General features: G+C 41.0%; 1 protein-coding gene across 1 annotated transcript in view; it reads right to left on the bottom strand.

Moving 5' to 3' along the window:
* Nucleotides 1-18,256, bottom strand: part of LOC145623943 (uncharacterized) — a 33,059-nt gene extending 14,803 nt beyond the window's left edge. Inside the window, exons 1-2 of the mRNA XM_081676862.1 lie at nt 17,878-18,256; nt 16,512-16,763 (exon numbers count right to left, since the gene is read on the bottom strand). Of these exons, the coding sequence (XP_081532988.1) occupies nt 16,512-16,763; nt 17,878-17,988 (363 nt within the window). The 5' untranslated portion in view covers nt 17,989-18,256. The remainder of the gene's footprint in view (nt 1-16,511; nt 16,764-17,877) is intronic.
* Between the last annotated feature and the right edge of the window lie 268 nt (nt 18,257-18,524).

Raw genomic sequence — 18,524 nt, forward strand, 5'->3', positions numbered from 1 at the left:
TGCCGCCTCTTGCTTCTTCAAAGATTCAGTAGGGTCCTTCCCAATTTGGGGTTAGCTTCCCTTACTCATTCGCCCAACCGACTGCCTCCATTTTCCGTAACACAAAGTTCCCAACTTTTAAAGAGCGCTTGTGTACTCTTTTGTTGTAGGCCCGAGTCATTCTCAGGCGGTAGATCTCATGGCGTAAGGCGGCATTGCCCCTGCGCTCTAGAAGTGAGTCCATGTCAGGCGCATGGCCTCCCAGTTTGTCTCTTCATCATACAGCATAATCCGAAGAGTCGGCTCATAATGTTAAATGGGCAAGACAGGTTCTGCCCCATACACCATGAGAAATGGAGTTTCTCCCGTTGCCCCTTTCGCTGTTGTTCTGATAGCCCATAGGACGTGTGGTCACACACTTCAAAAGAGGCTTTAGAAAACCTGCTTTGAAGAGCTCTCCTTGTCTCATCTCAAAGCTTGCAGCCCGTTTCTTCGGCACGGCCGCCTCCTGAGGTGAACAGGGAGGGTGGCGTTTGTAAGATATGCTCGGATGCTATCCATCGAGGAAGAGCTTCGATGAAGTACTCCAATGGGCTTTTCATAAGATATACTTCTTTTTTCCATGACTTCCCAAAAGACTGACCGAGCCGTTTCACAAGAGGCGGATGACGCCAGTTTCGACAGAGCATCCGTTTGATTGTTTGCTATCTGGGCACTTGACTTAGATTGAAGTCTTCAAGTGTCCCCGCTTCATCTTTTACCGCCTACAAATATTTGATCATAGCCGGATGGGTGGCCTCATAAAGACCATTGTACTGGCTAACAACCAATTGGGAGTCACAGCAGGCGTCAATCTTTGTAGCCCCTACTACCTTGCACATTCCGATGCCGGCTAGCAGGGCTTCATACTCGGCCTCATTGTTTGAGGCCTGGAACTTGAACTGTAGTGCATATTCATATTTGTCCCCCCTACACCACAGTCGTTCATCGTGGAACTCTCATCCACATATTGTCATTTTAACAATAAAGTCGGCGAATGTCTGCCCCTTTATTGCCTTCCTTGGTTCGAAAGTGATTTCCAGTCCCTGCAACTCAATAGCCCATTTGAGCATTCGGTTGATCGGTTGATCGGTGTAGACCATAACCGGATGTGCCAAAAAGTAAGGCTTCAACTTCTTGACAGCCATGTAAAGGGCGAGGCCAAATTTTTCGACCATGGGATACCGAAACTCCTCGTTTCTAAGAACGTGGCTAATGAAGTAGACCGGGAGCTGGATGTCATCTCTTTCAGCTAAGAGAACAGTGAAGGCATGATCTGAAACAGCCAGGTACATATAGAGCGCCTCTTTGGGCAAGGGGCTGACCAACCTTGGCAAAGAGTGCAGATGCGTTTTTAGCTTTTGGAAGGCTGTCTCAGCATCATCCCCCCATTCAAATCTAGTCTTCTTCCTGATCGCCTGGAAGTAGAGGCACTTCCCAACTGCGAGGCAACCGGTTAATTTTTGGACTTCCTTCACAGTACGGGGCGACTGCATGTCGATCACCGCCTATATTTTTTCGGGGTGTGGCGAATGTTTCTCGGAGGTCAACAAGGTGACCTTGTGCATGACCTTGTGCCGCCTGAGTGTGGCGAATATTTCTCGGAGGTCATCAAGGTGATCTGCCTACTGTTTGGATTTGACTATCATGTCATCAATATACGTCTCTACAATCCTCCCAATCTGATTAATGAAGACTGTATTAATCATGCGTCGGAAAGTAGCAGGCACATTCTTCAAACCAAACGACATCACATTGTAACAGAATAACCCCTGATTAGTGATGAGTGACGAATGCCATCTTTTCTTGATCTTTTTTCCACAACGGAATCTGATGAAAGCCTGAATAGGCATCCATGAAGCTCATGTCTAGCTGTAGAGTCCACAAGACTGTCGCTTCGGACATGCTCTGTTTAAGTCAGTGTAATCCACACACATGCGCTAGGTACCATTCAACTTCTTTACAAGCACAACATTTGCAACCCAGTCAGGGAAGTTACAAGGCCGAATGAACCCAGCGTCTAATAGCCTTTTTTTACTTCGACGGCTGCCGCCTGACTTCTCTTCTCACCATGGTTTCTTTTCTTTTGCCGAATGGGCTGCTTTTTAGGATCCACAGCAAGTTTGTGGACAACAAGATATGGCTGATGTCTGACATCTCTTCCACTTCAAAGGCAAAGATGTCTTTGAATTCTTTCGGTTGGTGCAGGCTTGCACCCAACTTAGCAAAAGCAGCCGTCCCCACCTTAACAGTTTGCTCTGGCCGTCCAGAGGAATATCAATGTTTTCTCCAGCCGGCAGGGGACGAAGGTCGTCTAACCGTTCCCCGGTCAGTGATTACTATAGCTTTTCTTTTTGACCGCCACCACCTGATCGTGTTTTCTTTTCTTGGCGGCTGGTGGGGTCGGATGATCATCCTTGATATCATCAAGGTCTATTGGCTCATTGCCCTGATCGGCTGCAACTGCCGCAGGCTTGACGTCTGAGAGATAGCATTCTCGAGCCTTCTTCTAGTCCCCGTTGGGGGAGCCAACCGTTCCATCATCCTTCTCATACTTAACAAGCATGAGAGCAGGGATGATGACGGCCTTACACTCATTAAGAGTAGGTCGACCAAGGATAAGATTGTAGGCGGTCAGCTCTTCGACCACCGACCACTACCTTTTTGCCCCAGTCGGATGGGCAGATCAATGCGTCCGACTGGATGCACAACTCCTCCCCCAAAGCCCACAAGGGGATGGGAGACATCTATCATGCTATCCGGCCTGTACTTGAGATTGGATAGACATTTGCAGCTGATGATGTCTGAGGAGCTTCCTGTGTCAATCAAGATGCGACCAACCAAGTTTGCCACTTTGCATTCTATGACAACAGGGTCATCATGCGGCCGACGGACTTTACCTCTGTCCTTCTCGTTGATGATGACTTCGGGGAAGGCGGATATGCTGGCCGCCTGTCCCTCATCAACAAAATGGACCATCTTTCTCAGATGGTCCTTATTGCCCAGGATGGTTGGGCCACCTCCGGCGAATCCTCCGGCTATCGTATAGACCGGATCTTCATCCGTTTCAGAGTTGATAGCAAGCTGGGGAGTCTTTTTGCTTGAGTGCCCCGGATTCGATTTTGAAGTCACTTTGGACTTCACATAGGATTTCAGCGCTCCTTTGTCACACGATCAAGCGTCCGCTTGAGGCTAAAGCAGTCGTTGGTGTCATGGCCGACATCCTCATGATAGTGGCAGTGCTTGTTCTTGTTCCGATTTCCAGCGAAACCTTTCATAGGAGTCGGCCTCTCTAGAGTCAGCCGATCCTTTTTATCTCTATGAGAATGGAGTAGTTGTCCTTGTGGAACTTGTACCTTGGAACGTACGGCATCCACTCTTTCTTTTTCTTCTGGGCCGGCTGATGAGAGTTATCAACCGAACCGCCCAGACTCTCCTTCAGACTTCTTAGAGTCCAACTGCTTATTGGAGGAGCAGAGCTCAGTCGCCTGTATGTAGGCGTCGCCTGTATGTAGGCTCCTTGGAGGGTGAAGATTTTCTTGCGGACAAGTTCGAACTTGAAAGTCGACTCGTCCTTCAGACCTTTGAAAAAGTCTGTATAAGCCACTTCGTCAGGCAGTCTTTGGATCTGGATTCTCACCAGATTGAACCGCCTGACATATGATCGCAACCCCTCTCTATCTCCTTGCTGCACATGGACAAGATCCAAGCTCGTTTTCTTTGCAGGGATATTCATAGAGAAGTTAGAAGCAAACAAGAACGCAAGCGTCTTGAAGCTGTTAATGCAACCAGCCGGCAAATTGTCGAACCACAGAAGGCTTCAGGGTAGCTGGAAAGCATCGACACCAGGCGGCATCATCTAACCCCTGTAGGTACATGAGGTGGGTGTATGCCAAGAGGTGGTCTTCGGGGGGTTGGAAGTACCATCATAGGTCCCAACCATTATATTTTTAACCTTGGTCGGCTGTTCGGTCTCGGCTATTTCCCTAGAGAATGCAGAGGGTTGTTTCCCAAGGTTTTGTAGCCGAAGTTGCCAGTCCAAAGGCTGGTAGTTGTATGCCGCCTGTCCTCCGAATAAGGCAGGCTGGATGTAGGGCAAAGCAAAGCAGGCGGTCGGTATAATGGTTGTGCCATATACTGCGCCGAGTTGATTACATGGGGCCCAGACTGTACGAGGGGGCCGCTTGATGGGGTCCCCGGTAATGAAGGAGAATTCCTCACAAAGGTATTCTAGAAGCTATCATGATAAGTCGACGTAGAAGCCGACTCTGACAGTTGTTGGGTCCTTAGCTGGTTGATGTACTAACGAGCATGAGGAAAGGATTTTTGCTACCATCCGGCTGTACATGCCGAATGGCTTTTCTTGTCATCGTTTCTGGGAAACAGTCTTGAAAGGTCAAACTGGGGCCGAGCCTTTTCCTTCGGAGCAAAATGAGGAGTCGGTTATCAGTCCCAGACCAACTTTTGCTTTCAAGCTTGAGTTGGCTTGGTGGCCGACTGTTCCTTTCTGGGAGCAGCCAACCGCTTGTTGATTAGACCCTTAATTTCACCCTTGAGGCTGCTCATGAACTTCATGAGCTCATCTCGGGTGACTGGGGCTGATCTTGCCGCCTGGGAGGGATCAGTCGGCTGCCCTGAGGGCTTACTCGATTGTCCAGGGGGGCCGTTAGGACCCGTCTGGTTAGCGTTGCGCTCCCGCCTGTCTTTGTGACGGAGGCGCTTAGAGATGAGTGACCTATATAGGGCCACAAAGATTTCGATGTCTCCATCGTCACGTGAGTCATGGTCCATCTGGACCACTATTTCTTCAAGAGGCCGGTTGGTCTCTGGAGGCGGCACATGTTGCTCTTGTGAAGCCATCTTAGAGGTAGGTACTCTCCCCACAGACGACGCCAAATGTTTCGAGGTTTTTTGTGTCCGTCGGGAGAGTTACAGCTCAATACTGGATTCAGCAAGGACGCCTGTACCTAAAAAACAAACGGAGCACCGAATGGTCGGTGGTCCGCCTCCGAAGGTCAAAGTTAGTACGGATTCGGAGTAAAACGTGTGGAAAATAAGTTATCTGCTCGGATTCCAAGCTCAGGTGTTGTCTGTTTCTTGAGAGGGACAAATCAATAATGATTGGAACGTCCCCCAATAAATGGGGGAATGTCCCTATTTATAGGGACCTTGGGATGTGTGCCCTCCCTAGGGTTTGATAACCTAGGGATTAGGGCACGCCGTTTTTAGGGGCCCCTTGGGATTTGGGCCTTGAAAGCCGCCATTCCCAAGGGGCAATATCCGCTCAACACGTGTCAACATTTGGAAGGTCCAAGTAGGCGCCCCTTCCAGTGACACGTGTCATGCTTTGATTGGGCCACTTGGTAGGGTATAAAATACCCAAATCATTAGGTAGGCCTTTTCTCCATACTGCAGGAACCATTATTGATGTTAAAAATGGAAAACTAACCCTTTCTGTAGAAGATGATAATATCACTTTTAATTTAGGGAATGTTTTAAAAGGACCTATGCTAGAAGAAGACTGTTGTTTAATTGATGTCAATGATATAATGAATGATATATGTGAAGAAAGCTTAAGGGATCCCTTGGGGGAAGTTCTTTGTGAAGTTTTATGTGCAGGTGATGCGAGCATCTGGAGTAATGAGGTGGATGCTATTTAAAAAGCTCTTTCAGTAGAAGAGCTTGATCCTAAAGAGACCATGAAGGTAATGAAATTAGTTCAGGAATCAAAACCTGCAGAGGTCAAGAAACATGAACTAAAACCTCTCCCTTCTCATTTAAAATATGTTTTTCTTGATGAACAGGAACTATACCCTATGATCATTAGTACTGCACTTGATGACCCACAAACTTCCCAACTTCGAGAGGTTCTTCGAACCCACAAAAGGGCAATTGGGTACAATATTGATGATCTTAAGGGTATTAGCCCTGATTTTTGTATGCACGGGATACATTTAGATGACAACTACAAGCCATGTATTCAACCCCAGAGGAGGTTGAATCCTAATATGCAAGAAGTAGTCAAGAAAGAGGTGATGAAATTACTTGATACATGTATTATCTATCCTATCTCAGGTGGTTCCTAAAAAGGGTGGGATGACTGTGATTAAAAGTAATAAAAATGCATTGATTCCCACTAGAACTGTTACAGGGTGGCGTATGTGCATTGATTATCGTAGATTAAATATCGCCACTAAAAAGGACCACTTCCCTCTCCCTTTTATTGATTAAATGCTTGAGAGGTTGGCTAATCATAAGTTTTTGGATGGGTATTCGGGATTTTTCAAAATTCCGATTCACCCTGAAGATCAAGAAAAGACTACATTTACATGTCCTTATGGTACTTTTGCATATCGTAGAATGTCTTTTGGTTTATGTAATGGCCCTACTACCTTTCAATGTTGCATGATGAGTATCTTTTCTGATTTCATAGAGTTTATCATGGAAGTATTTATGGATAATTTTAGTGTGTATGGGTCTTCATTTAATGCATGCCTTGTAAATCTCGCTAAAATATTGAAAAGATGTGAAGAATGCAACTTAGTATTAAATTGGGAAAAGTGTCACCATAGTAGTCTTTGGTCATATTGTATCTGATAAGGGTATAAGGGTATACAGGTAGATAAGGCTAAGATTTATGTGATTGAGCAATTGCCTCCTCTAGTCAATGTTAAGAGGGTTAGAAGTTTCTTAGGTCATGCGGGGTTTTATCGTCGCTTTATCAAAGATTTTTTTAAAATTGCTAAACCACTAACTTAGGGTTCGTTTGGCATCACTACGGTTTTTTGTTTTTTGGTTTTTTGTTTTTTGAAATCATATGATATATATCATATAAAGAATCAAAAATTAGTCAAACTTATTAAAATCATGATAATTTTGAAAACTGACAACAGAAAAGTGAAAACACCTTTTTCTTGTTTCCTGTTTTTGGTTTTTGGTTTTCAAAAAAACTAGAAACTGAAAACAAAAAACAATGTCAAACAAGCCCTTAGCTTTTACTCAAGGATGCCCCATTTGATTTTACTGACGAGTGTCTTAAGGCTTTTCACGGGTTAAAGCAGGCATTGATATGGGCGCCCATCATATGTGCACCCGATTGGACTCTTCCTCCGAGATCATGTGTGATGCAAGTGATTTCGCATTAGGTGCCATGCTAGGTTAGAGAAGAACAAAGTTTTACATGCTATTTATTATGCAAGTAAAAGTTTTGATGAAGCCCAAGTCAACTATGCCACTACGAAGAAGGAGTTTCTTGCTGTTATTTATGCTTTAGAAAAATTTAAATCATATCTAGTTGGTTCTAAAGTTATTGTTTTTACTGACCATGCAGCTTTGAAGTACTTAATAGCCAAGGCAGAATCAAAGACTAGGCTACTCTGTTGGGTTCTCTTGCTCTAGGATTTTGATGTGGAAATAAAGGATAAGAAAGGTGCAGAGCAGACCACTTGTCACGTATCAGGTATGATGAGGGTAAGGATTCTCTTCTTATAGATGACTCTTTCCCTGATGACCACTTGTATGCAGTTATAGAGCAACACCCTTGATATGCCGATTTTGCTAATTATTTAGTGGGTGGTACTCTATCTCCTGACTTGTCCTACAAACTAAAAAATAAATTCCTTTCTAATGTAAAGCATTATTTTTTGGGATGATCCTTTTTTGTTTCGTAAGTGTGTAGATGGATTATTCGCAAGTGTGTTGCCGAATGGGAAGTTCACGGCATTCTTCCTAGTTGCCACAGCTCACCTTATGGAGGACATCATGGTCCCACCAAAACAGTGGCCAAGATTAATGAGTCGGGTTTTTATTGGCCCGCCATGTTTGAGGATGCTAACACTTTTGTGCCAGAGGATTGGCAACATAACGCAGCGGCATGAGATGCCTTAAACTGGAATTTTGGAAGTTGAAATTTTTTATGGTTGGGGTGTTGATTACATGGTACCTTTTCCCACTTCAAGAGGGGATCGCTATATACTTATCGTTGTTGACTATGTATCCAAGTGGGTTGAGGCCATTGCCACTCCTACCAATGATGCTAAGGTCATCCATAGGCATTTCAAGAAAACCATCTTCCCGAGATTTAGAGTACCTAGAGCTATAATCAGTGATGGAGGATCTCACTTTCATGAGCGTAAGTTGGACACCCTCCTCAAAAAGTATGGTGTATACCATAGGAAAAGGTGTAGCTTATCATCCCCAAACGATTGGTGAGGTTGAAGTTTCTAACCGTGAGATCAAGGCCATTCTAGAGAAGGTGGTAGCAAAATCTAAGGAAAGATTGGAGTGACAAGTTGGATGACACCCTTTGGGCGTACTGAACTGCTTTAAAGACCCCGATTGGTACTACTCCCTATAGGCTTGTGTATGGTAAAGCATGTCACCTCCCGTTAGAATTGGAATACAAGGCATATTGGGCTATTAAGGAGCTCAATTTGGATGCCAATCTAGCGGAAGAAAAGAGGTTTCTTCAACTTAATCAACTTGATGAGTTTATGTTAGATGGCCTATGATAGTGCACGTGTCTACAAGGAGAAGACCAAGAGATGGCACGACAAGATCCTTCCGAGAGAATTCAAAGGGGGTGATAAGGTGTTGTTCTACTCTAGACTTCAATTTTTCCCAGGAAAGTTAAAGTAAAAGTGGTCGGGTTCTTTTACTGTTAAAAGGGCAAATAAATTTGGTTTTGTGGAATTGGTCGATGAGTATGGTAACGAGTTCAAGGTTAATGGCTAACGACTTAAGCAATGCCATGAAGGAGCTACGATTGGTGTAGTTGAATTACTTCACCTAATCGATTCCAGTTCATCTTGATTAACATGTGGTAAAAGGGTCGTGCAGGACCTAGATAAACCAGCGCTTTGCGGGAGGCAACTCGTATTTTCTTGCTTTCTAGTTTAGTCTTCTTTCTTTTTATCAGTGTGAGGAGAGAGGAGGGAATTTAATGAGTTTTATGAGTTTTTGTACAGGTTTGATGGGAAAAAAAAAAAAACTCAGGCAAATTTAGGGACAAGAAAAGAAGAAAAAATCGAACTCAGTGTTGTAGCGCGCCCGTCCAGGCGAGGTCGCGCCCGACTAGGCACGAGAGTAGGAGTCTAAATTGAGGATATTTGCCCAATCGGGCGAAGCTCCGCCCGATCGGGCGCGAGAACGAGGATGGAAAATCAACATTTCTCGCCCGATCGGGCGGGATGGCGCCTGACCGAGCGCAAGAGTTGACGAGTACGGTGTTTTCTCTCGCCTGATCGGGCGAGAGGGCGCCCGACAGGGCGCGAAAGTCGAAGATAAAATTAAAAGAGGAAAGGAGCCTGAGCGCGAGAAGAATTAGGAACGTGTTATCAGATCGCCCGATTGGGCGGTGTGGCACCCGATCGGGCGCAACAATGCCCGGGCTCCTTTCCTCTTTCTTTTTTTCTTCTTCTTTCTTCTTTCTCCTTCTTTCTTTCCTCCGTATTTCTTATTTCCACCATACTTTCTCTCTTGAAAACCTTAAATTCTCTACCTTCTCTCTAAGATCTGTTCTCCAATTCTCACCCAAATTCAAAATTTTTTACATATTTCTTCTCCTCTCTTCATACTCTACATCCCTATCCCAAATTTCCCAATTCCAAACAAATTTTTTGTTAACCCATATTTGCAAATGGCTTTAAAGAGGGCAAGAACGTTGATTCGGCAGAGTTCTTCATCAAACCAAGACTACGATCCGAATTTGCAACTTCCACAGTGGCCAACCATCCGAATCACCATCCTAACACAACGGGAGCGGCTTGAAAAGCTCTATGAGCGTGAGGTAATCCCTTCTCGGTGGTTACACCGCCCTACTCTTAACTCCCTAGGTTTATATAATTATGTTAGACGATTCATGAAAGATAAAGGAATGAGGAAATTTGTTGACATGCATTATCCTACGTATCGTGAATCGACTTGTGAATTTTTATCCTCTTTGAATGTTGTAAATAGCAAAAATGGACCAAATTTGCATTTTAGGTTAAATAATAGGAATATTAGTTTAACTTATGTGCAATTTTGTAAATTGTTTGATTTGGAATCGGAATTCCCCACCATTGGCATGAAAACTATAAAAAGATGTTTACCGTCTTTTAACTGGTTTGCCGGTCCCTAACGCCTAACATGCTAGTGTCCGACCTATTCATCACCCTGTCCCTAAATTATGGCAAAGATTTTCAGGTATTTGTTTTTTAGGTAGGAATGAACCACACAATGCCCAAACTAACGAGCTAGCTGTTATTGGCCATTATGTGTTTGGGTACGGTAAATTGAACCTGGGTAGGTTTATCATCCACTATTTGAGTAGGCATGCCACGGCTTCTAACACAGCTAGTACCCCTATCCGATTAGAAGGCCTAATTACTAGGATAGTGGTTAAGAAGGCCGGTTTTAGTGAGACTAGGGCCCACGGTCTCACTAATTGTGGGGGGATACCTATTTAACCACTAGGCATGTAGAGAACCTAGGTTGGGTTAGGATGGATGGCCAAATCCCCTTTGGTGTGTTAGGGTAGGAACGGAGCAACCATTGCCTATTTTCCCCTTCCTAACCCCGATTTTACCGCCTTTCCCCCTTGCAAGATTCTTATACTTATGTTGCTTAGGTTGCCCATGCACAGGGGCATGTACCTCCACCACCTCCACCTCACATTCCTCCACCTCAGCCCGAGCCTATGATGCCACCTTCCCCACCTCATATGCCTCCACCTCCACCTCCCCCTAGGCACGACACAGGGGATCTCCATAGCATAGGCAGGCCTTAGGCAGTATCGAGGGGAACTATGGGGAGATTAGGCAGATGGTCGGTTCTATCAACCTACGCTTGGGTTATATTGAGAGGAACCAGGGTCGGGCTTTATACCCTATGTTTGATGATATTGCTCATCGGGGTGCTAAGGCACCACCCAAGGGATACGTTGATCCCACCTCCCATGGTATTTACACAGACTACTCGGCCTTTCATGGATATGGCAAAGACATTCTTTTTGGAGGGGCGGGGGGGACTTATAACCCTAATTATTTTGGTGGTAGTTCCAATGGTGCAGGTGGTAGCGGCGGCAGTTTTGGCTTCCAGGATGATGAGGCGGATGATTAGCCATGTTGGGCTAGTTCCCGAGCCAATGAGGACATTATCTGATCTTGGTTTGGAATAGATTTTCGGATTTTGGTATATTTCCTCTTCTCTTTCTCTTATTTTTGATGTGTTTTAGTATAGTTTTATTGCTTTCTAATGTAGTTTTATTGCTTTGATAAAAATGAAAAATACAAAAAAATTGAAATATAAAAAAAATACAAAAATACGTTCCAATGAATTGTAAATCATGCTTCCCTGTGCCCCATACTTGAAAATTATTTTGATTCTTGGTATATGATGATGAGCATTGTGGATAAGTTAGCTATGATTTGATATTTGATTGCTTAGATACCTTAACATGCGTCAATTTTGCCCAACTACTTGTGAATATAGTGTTTGACTAGTTAATTTGGTTAGGAATTGTGTATTAATTCTTGGTATGTCAATGAATTTGAGTATTGGTTTGCAACTTTGAGTAATGTTTGTATGGCTCAATATTATGCACATTGAGGAGGACGAAGACATTTGTTCTTTTAGGTGACTTTCTTGTAGATACATTTGTTCTCTTCTTGCTACCCATGTTAATGCCTTGACTTTTTGTTGTTTATCAGCCACATTAAAAGCTGATTTACCCCATTGGTTACTAGTCCCAAGCTTGAGCTTGGGGGAGCTATTAGTGAGTGAGGTGAGGGAGTTTTGTGGTGTGCACATTATTTGCACAATTTGGGTGGATATGAGGAGTTGATCTTGTTCTTGATTGTATTTTATTTTTAATGATCTTGAAAGTTAAATTCCTTTGAAAAAAATAATGTGTGATGTGAAAAAAAAAAAAAAATAAATAAAATAAAATAAGAAAGAAAAAGAGCAAAAAGAAAAAAATTTGTTATATGTTCAAATGTTCTAATTGGAGATTGATCAAAAGATTAAAAGAAGAAAAGTGAAAGTTGAATTTCAATGGAAAATAAAGTTTGTTATTCACTCAAGTTTACATTGTTATATTTTTGTGAGTGAAATCGTAAGTGTTGGGACTTGTTTGTTATGATTGGAGTTGTTTGGTGAATTTTTGGTGGAGTTGAGTACTGTTAGAGATGATATGGTCATTACTTGTTTTTGACCTTGGGTTTTATTAGGATATGGCTCCTTTAAGCATGGCTTTACTCTCACATTTTCCTAAATTTATCCTACCTTTTACCCTAGCCTTACATTACAAGCTTTAAAGACCTTCCAACCTTTGTGCATAGAGTTGTGTGAATGTGAAATTAGTTGTTTATCAATGCAAAGAATGACTTGACATGTTCCAAGTCGACTATTAGGTTGAGTGCATGTTTTCTTAAACACACGAGTGTTGTGAGTTTGGAGGGCATTGTTCACATAAAGGGGTTGGGATGGAGAGCGACCGAATACATCTTTTACTCGCCACATAAATGAGAGTTGAGTGTGTCAGCACTAGTCATGAATTCTACATGCTCTTATGGTTTGCTGTATTTGACAATTGTTGGGGAGGATGAGTGATCGGATGGATGAGATTGGTTGATGTTCATGCATGCTTGTTGGATTTGCCTTGAATTGGTTGCTCTTGATTTTGATTATTTGGGGTGAGGCATGTTTTATGTATTCATTGATGAGCTCTTTGCTTAGGGACAAACAAAGGTTTGACTTGGGTGAGTTCAATATGTCTATTTTATATAGTGTTTTACCCCCGTCCCTTGGTCGTAATTGGTAGTGTTTTTTACTCTTTAGAGCCACTTTTATTACTAATTGTTGTGTTCTAGTGTTTTCGTTGTTTTGATTGAGTTTTTAAGGGAATTGCACATTTGGATTTTGTTAAGCTCGATTTTAATTCGTTTAAGTTTAGGATTTTTGAGTTTCATATAAATACGATTTTGTTAAGTAATTTTAGTACCTTCTTCTTTTAGCTTTCTCTCTCTTCTTAGTTTTGAGATTAGTTTTCTCTCATTGTTTCTCTTTGTACAACTCTACAACCTTGTTTTTAATACAATTCATTATTTCCGTTAATTTTGGTAAGAATTTCTTCTCTATTATTTTCAGTAATTTAATTTCTTTATTTCATCATGTCTTGATTAATTGCTTTGATTAGATTAGATTTAATTAAGCGTGAGTAGTTTTCTTTCGAGGGTTTATGGGGCTCCATGAATAATATGAATGGGTAATATTTCCAATTGATTGATTTAATGCTATGCAATTAGATTTGCGCAGGTTTAATTGTATGAGTTATGCAATATTGATTCGAGATTCGAGAGATGAGAATTGATGTTTAGGCTTTGTTTCAATAGGCAGGTAAATTTATAAATGGTTAAGTCGAGATTCGAGAGATGAGATTTAATACCGATAGATTAATTCTGTGATTGTAATACGTAGCGAAAGCCCTTTGCTCTTTATGATCTGATTAATTTATGCATTGATGATTGATTATTGTGTTTTACCCTAGAATATTATTTATTAGTGAACCTATGCCCTAGGCCTTTTATTCATTGATTTTCCCTATCCTTAATCTTAGTAGTTTAGTTCCCTTTAATAATAACAAATTGGTTATTTAATAATTTAGATTACTTTTAATTAATTAGGAATAAAAAGACTTGTTTCCCTGTGGATTCGACCCTATTTCCCTATCTACTTTAGTTAGAGGACTTAGGTAATACTTTTGATTAGGTTATACGACTTTAGCCTGTGAGGCCCCTACTCCAAATCCCGAGGCATCGGTCTTAATCACGAACTCAAGTTGGAAATTCGGCATTGCCAAGACGGGGGTCATTGTCATGGCTGATTTGAGTGCCTCAAATGCTTGTGATACTTCTTGGTTCCACCCAAAGTTGTCCTTCTTCAATTAAGTGGTTAGAGGTCCTGCAATTTGTGCATAATTAGCCACAAATTTCCGGTAGTAACCGAGAAAGCCTCTCAACTCCTACAAATTCTTGGGCTCCTCCCATTCAACTATGGCCCTTAGCTTCTCCATATCCATGGCCACCCCCTCAGCCGAAATCACATGCCCCGAATAAGCCATTTCTCTCTTGCCAAACTCACACTTCTTCAAGTTGGCATATAAGCTATGCTTAGACAATGTCTCTAAGACCACCTTCACATAGGTCTTGTGCTCCTCTTCTTCCTTGCTATATACTAATATATCATCAAAAAAGACCAACACAAATTTCCTCAAAAATGGCTTGAACACCTCATTCATGAGTGATTGAAACGTTGCCGGAGCATTCGTTAGGCCGAAGGGCATTACTAAGAACTCGTAATGTCCCTCGTGAGTTCGAAATGCGGTTTTGTGCACATCTTCCGGCTTAACTCTAATTTAATGGTAGCCGGACTTCAAGTCCATCTTTGTGAACCACCTCGCTCCATGTAGTTCGTCAAGCAACTCATCTATGACCAGAATAGGGAATTTATCCCGGACGGTCTCCTTGTTCAAAGATCTATAATCTACACAAAAACGCCACGAGCCATCCTTCTTCTTCACAAGGATAACCGGACTCGAAAAAGGACTCGTGGAGGGCCGAATTTTGTCGGCTTAGAGCATCTCTTGAATCAATTTTTCAATTTCATCTTTTTGAATTTGGGGATAACGATATGGCCGAACACTAACCAGGTCGCTTCCCCCTTTCAGCACAATTGAGTGTTCATGGTGTCGGTATGGTGGCAGCCCACTAGCCATGTCAAAGACATGCTGAAATTGATGTAGCAGCTCGAGGTGGCTGTAGTGATGACTCCTCTGCAGCCTTCCCCGATCCTCCCGCTGTGATGACTCCTCTGCAGCCTTCCCAGTTGGCATCATTGCTGCTACTGCTGTCCTTGACCTGTATTCTTGCGCCTCCTTGTATAAACTTAAATTGGTGGAGTTGGATTGGGCCGATTCATTGCACACTGGTTGCTCATGAACCCTTTTATCAACTCATCTTCTACTTCGCATATACCCCAATGAAACTCCATTCGAAATGAAAACAAATACGCTGAACACTACCCTGGGTGAATCAAGTATGATGGGTCTTTCTTTCTATAATAGTTTTCTTGGTAACTATAGTTGAATTAATAAACTGCAATTTAACAGGAATAAATAAAATTTGTAGAGTATGTTGATTTCTAATTTCTCATTACCTCATAGAAAGTTCATAATCTTAAATTACTTAAAATTTCAAGATTCAAATACATGATAAAACATTCAATGTTTCAAGTTTCAAACTCTAAAACATACATGCTACATATACTAAACAAAATTAATAAAAAATAGAAAGCATCGCAGAGTTTTAGTTGAAAGTAGAACTCTACATCCTTATGAGCCTAGGGCAATCTTGGCTTTTTAGAAGTTGATGCCATGTTTGACCTCCCTCCTCTGGGTTCTCCCTCCACTTTACAAATCCTCAAGTCTAATTGTAAAATCATCTAAACAGGGAGCTCTCAAGGTTACTTTAAAAATAAAATAAATAAATAAATGTTTATAAGGGCCTTCTTTGTATCTTCTTGTGAAACAAGAGACAAGTCACAACATTGAGTCAGTATCTTGAGTAACTGCTTCATACCCTTTCTGCTAAGAAGCTGCTTATAGATAGTTACAGTAATTTTAATAGCAATTTCAGACAATTCAGGTTTTACCAATTGTTGAAAGGCCACCATTAGAATCATTCTCACAGCATCAGTCAATCCTAGCAAAAGTCACCTAATTGTTGAGATCTAAGCCTAGGAAATTCTTGCCTTTACAATGCAAGGACATGGTAAATAAGTGCAAAAAATTAGGATTGGATGAGTAAGACATGCTATTTTGGGATTGAAAATTTTGTGTCAATGTGAGTTATAAAACAATGATGACTACAAACAAGTGTGAAAATTTTGTGTCAATGTGAGTTATAGTCTTATAGAGCTATTTATAAACTTCAAAAGGCAACTGAAAAATGTATGGAGAAAATTATGCTTATCTTAAGCTGCTGGAAACAATTGTGGGCTTCTGTTCAAACTGCTTCTACTTATATGAAAACTACCCCACTTGGCCTGAATTCTGTTTCTCACCTTTAGAACTATTTCAGAAATTTGGCTAAACACCCTCTAACCAAGGTCATTGCAAAGTTTTAATTATTGAATCCAAAACCATAATTTTTCTGCACCGGGTAAGTGTTTTTGTTTTAAAGTTACAGAAATGAACCAAATGCTGAGAATTATAAAGCAGATAATTGTGGTAACTTATCCATGCTCTCTCGTGGTACATTCATTAAAATCATGTACCCCTTTTATTGCTTTTAATTACGAGCTAATAAACTTATTGCAATAATACACAAAGAAAACTGTTCAGTGTGCAAGCAACTACGCAAAACACAATAAGATACACTAGCGATATAGAATGATTAAAAAATAAATAAATAAAAAATACTAAGCTGAGTAGATTCCCCAAGAGCTAGAATTACCTGTCCGTCTGCAGCAGATGTGACTACTATCCGATCATCACTAAATGGCATTATCTTGGTCTGAAAAATATTCTCTAAGTGACCAGATGGATATGCAAATGTTTTACTTTTAGATGCCCAATCCCAGAAGATAACTTGTTTATCATCAGAACCTGAAACCAAAGTCTTGCCAGTTGAATTGAATTCCACAGTATTGACGCAACCCTCATGACCAACCAACTTTGCATACAAGTCAAGTTTTTGAACAAGCCCCTACATAGAAGTGCAGCAGCAGTCAGACAAACAAGGAAACCAACAATATATTATGCAAGTTACAAATCTGCAGTAACTAGGATTTATTTTTATATAACATATTATTCAATACAAAATTACAGTGCTAAAGGAGTGCATATCCTATCTTAGTAAGCTTTAGATAAGCTTATAAAACAATGATGACTACAAACAAGTGTGAAAATTGTCAGTAGCAAGATCTAGACAAGTCCATTTGCACACACCTAACCCTCCCAACTAGAAAATTTGTCTTTAAACACCCCTTAATGGAACACCGATCATAATAACTCAAATTTCTCTCAAATCAACGTTATATGAGTATTGGACCCTCATAGTGGAATCCATTCACTGTTTTACTTTTTTTTGTGGGGGGAGGGGAAGCGAGCAAGAAAAAAAAAATTCACTCAAGAAAATTTCACTTGAGAAAATTATAAAATGTAAACATACTCAAGGGAGTTTCATTAGGCATATAAGCCAATGCCAACTTGTTATTAAGGAACCTCACTTTCCAATTAATTAAATACAAGACAATTATAAGACAAACTTCTCTTTCTAAGAGTAAGAAAAGCAACTAAGCCATCGTTTGCTTCCGAATTACACAAGCAAACCTATATAATACCTTTTAACAATTCAAGTACTCAGTAAAAAAAAAAAAAAGCTCTAATTTTCAGCATTTTGCCAAACAACTTCAATACTTATGAACCTTCCTAAAACCATTGGAGAGGCTTTGGATCCACTCACAGGCCTTAATACCTAAAATTGCAATTTAAAATCGGACTCTTCTTTCTTTTAAATGAGAGCATCAACATACCCAAATATATATATATATATATATATATATATATATATATATATATATATATATATATACTTAACCATCCTATTCAAACACACTTCTTCCTTATGAAAAGCATTCTAACACACAATTTAATCATCCATTTCACAAACTATAACAATCTTTTCACTAAAAAAAATACATCAAAAAATAAAAATCAAAGATAAGTTTTGATCAATATAAATAATCAGCTAGTAAATCATACACTAAAACTCATTCAAATGATTGAATTAACAAATTCACGAACAAAAAGACAATCACCTGAGACGCCGAAAGGCGACGAGTGAAACTTCTAGGCTGAGTTAAACCCAATTCTCTATTCAAACTACCAGAAAACCAATCTCCATGATTTTTCTTCAAACTTGTCAACATTTTTTTCGTTGAGCAGAATTTGGAAAACTGTGCGATTCGGTGCCAGTTCTAATGCAATCAATGAGGGAATCCAAGTACAGTATGATATGAAATTCTGGGAATAACAATCCCTACCAAAAACTTCTGGAATTTATATGAATAGTGTTAATTTGAGATTAAATGAAGATTGGTAAAAAGCATTAAAATATATTAAAGGGAAAGACAAAGAAGGACATTTGGAGTGGGGTTTGTGTAATTCATATCTTAGGGTGTTGTTGATGTTGGACAACAGAAAATGAGAGTAAAGCACAAATACAGTCCCTAAAGTTTTGTATTTGTGCACTTTTGGTCCCTCAACTTTTGTATGTGCATTTTTGGTCCCTCAACCACCATACTTGGTGATTCTGACCAAAAGTTTAGGGACCTTGCTTAGTCAGCAAAAGTTTAGGGACCATGAGTCAGCAAAAGTAAGCAATTAGCAGCCAAAAACTTCAGGGACGATGACTTGGCAAAAAGTTTAGGGACTGCCACCATTAATGCAACAACAATTACACAGC

Source organism: Chenopodium album, chromosome 3, assembly GCF_948465745.1.
Source record: "Chenopodium album chromosome 3, dcCheAlbu1.1, whole genome shotgun sequence".
In the NCBI taxonomy this organism is placed as follows: Eukaryota; Viridiplantae; Streptophyta; class Magnoliopsida; order Caryophyllales; family Amaranthaceae; genus Chenopodium; species Chenopodium album.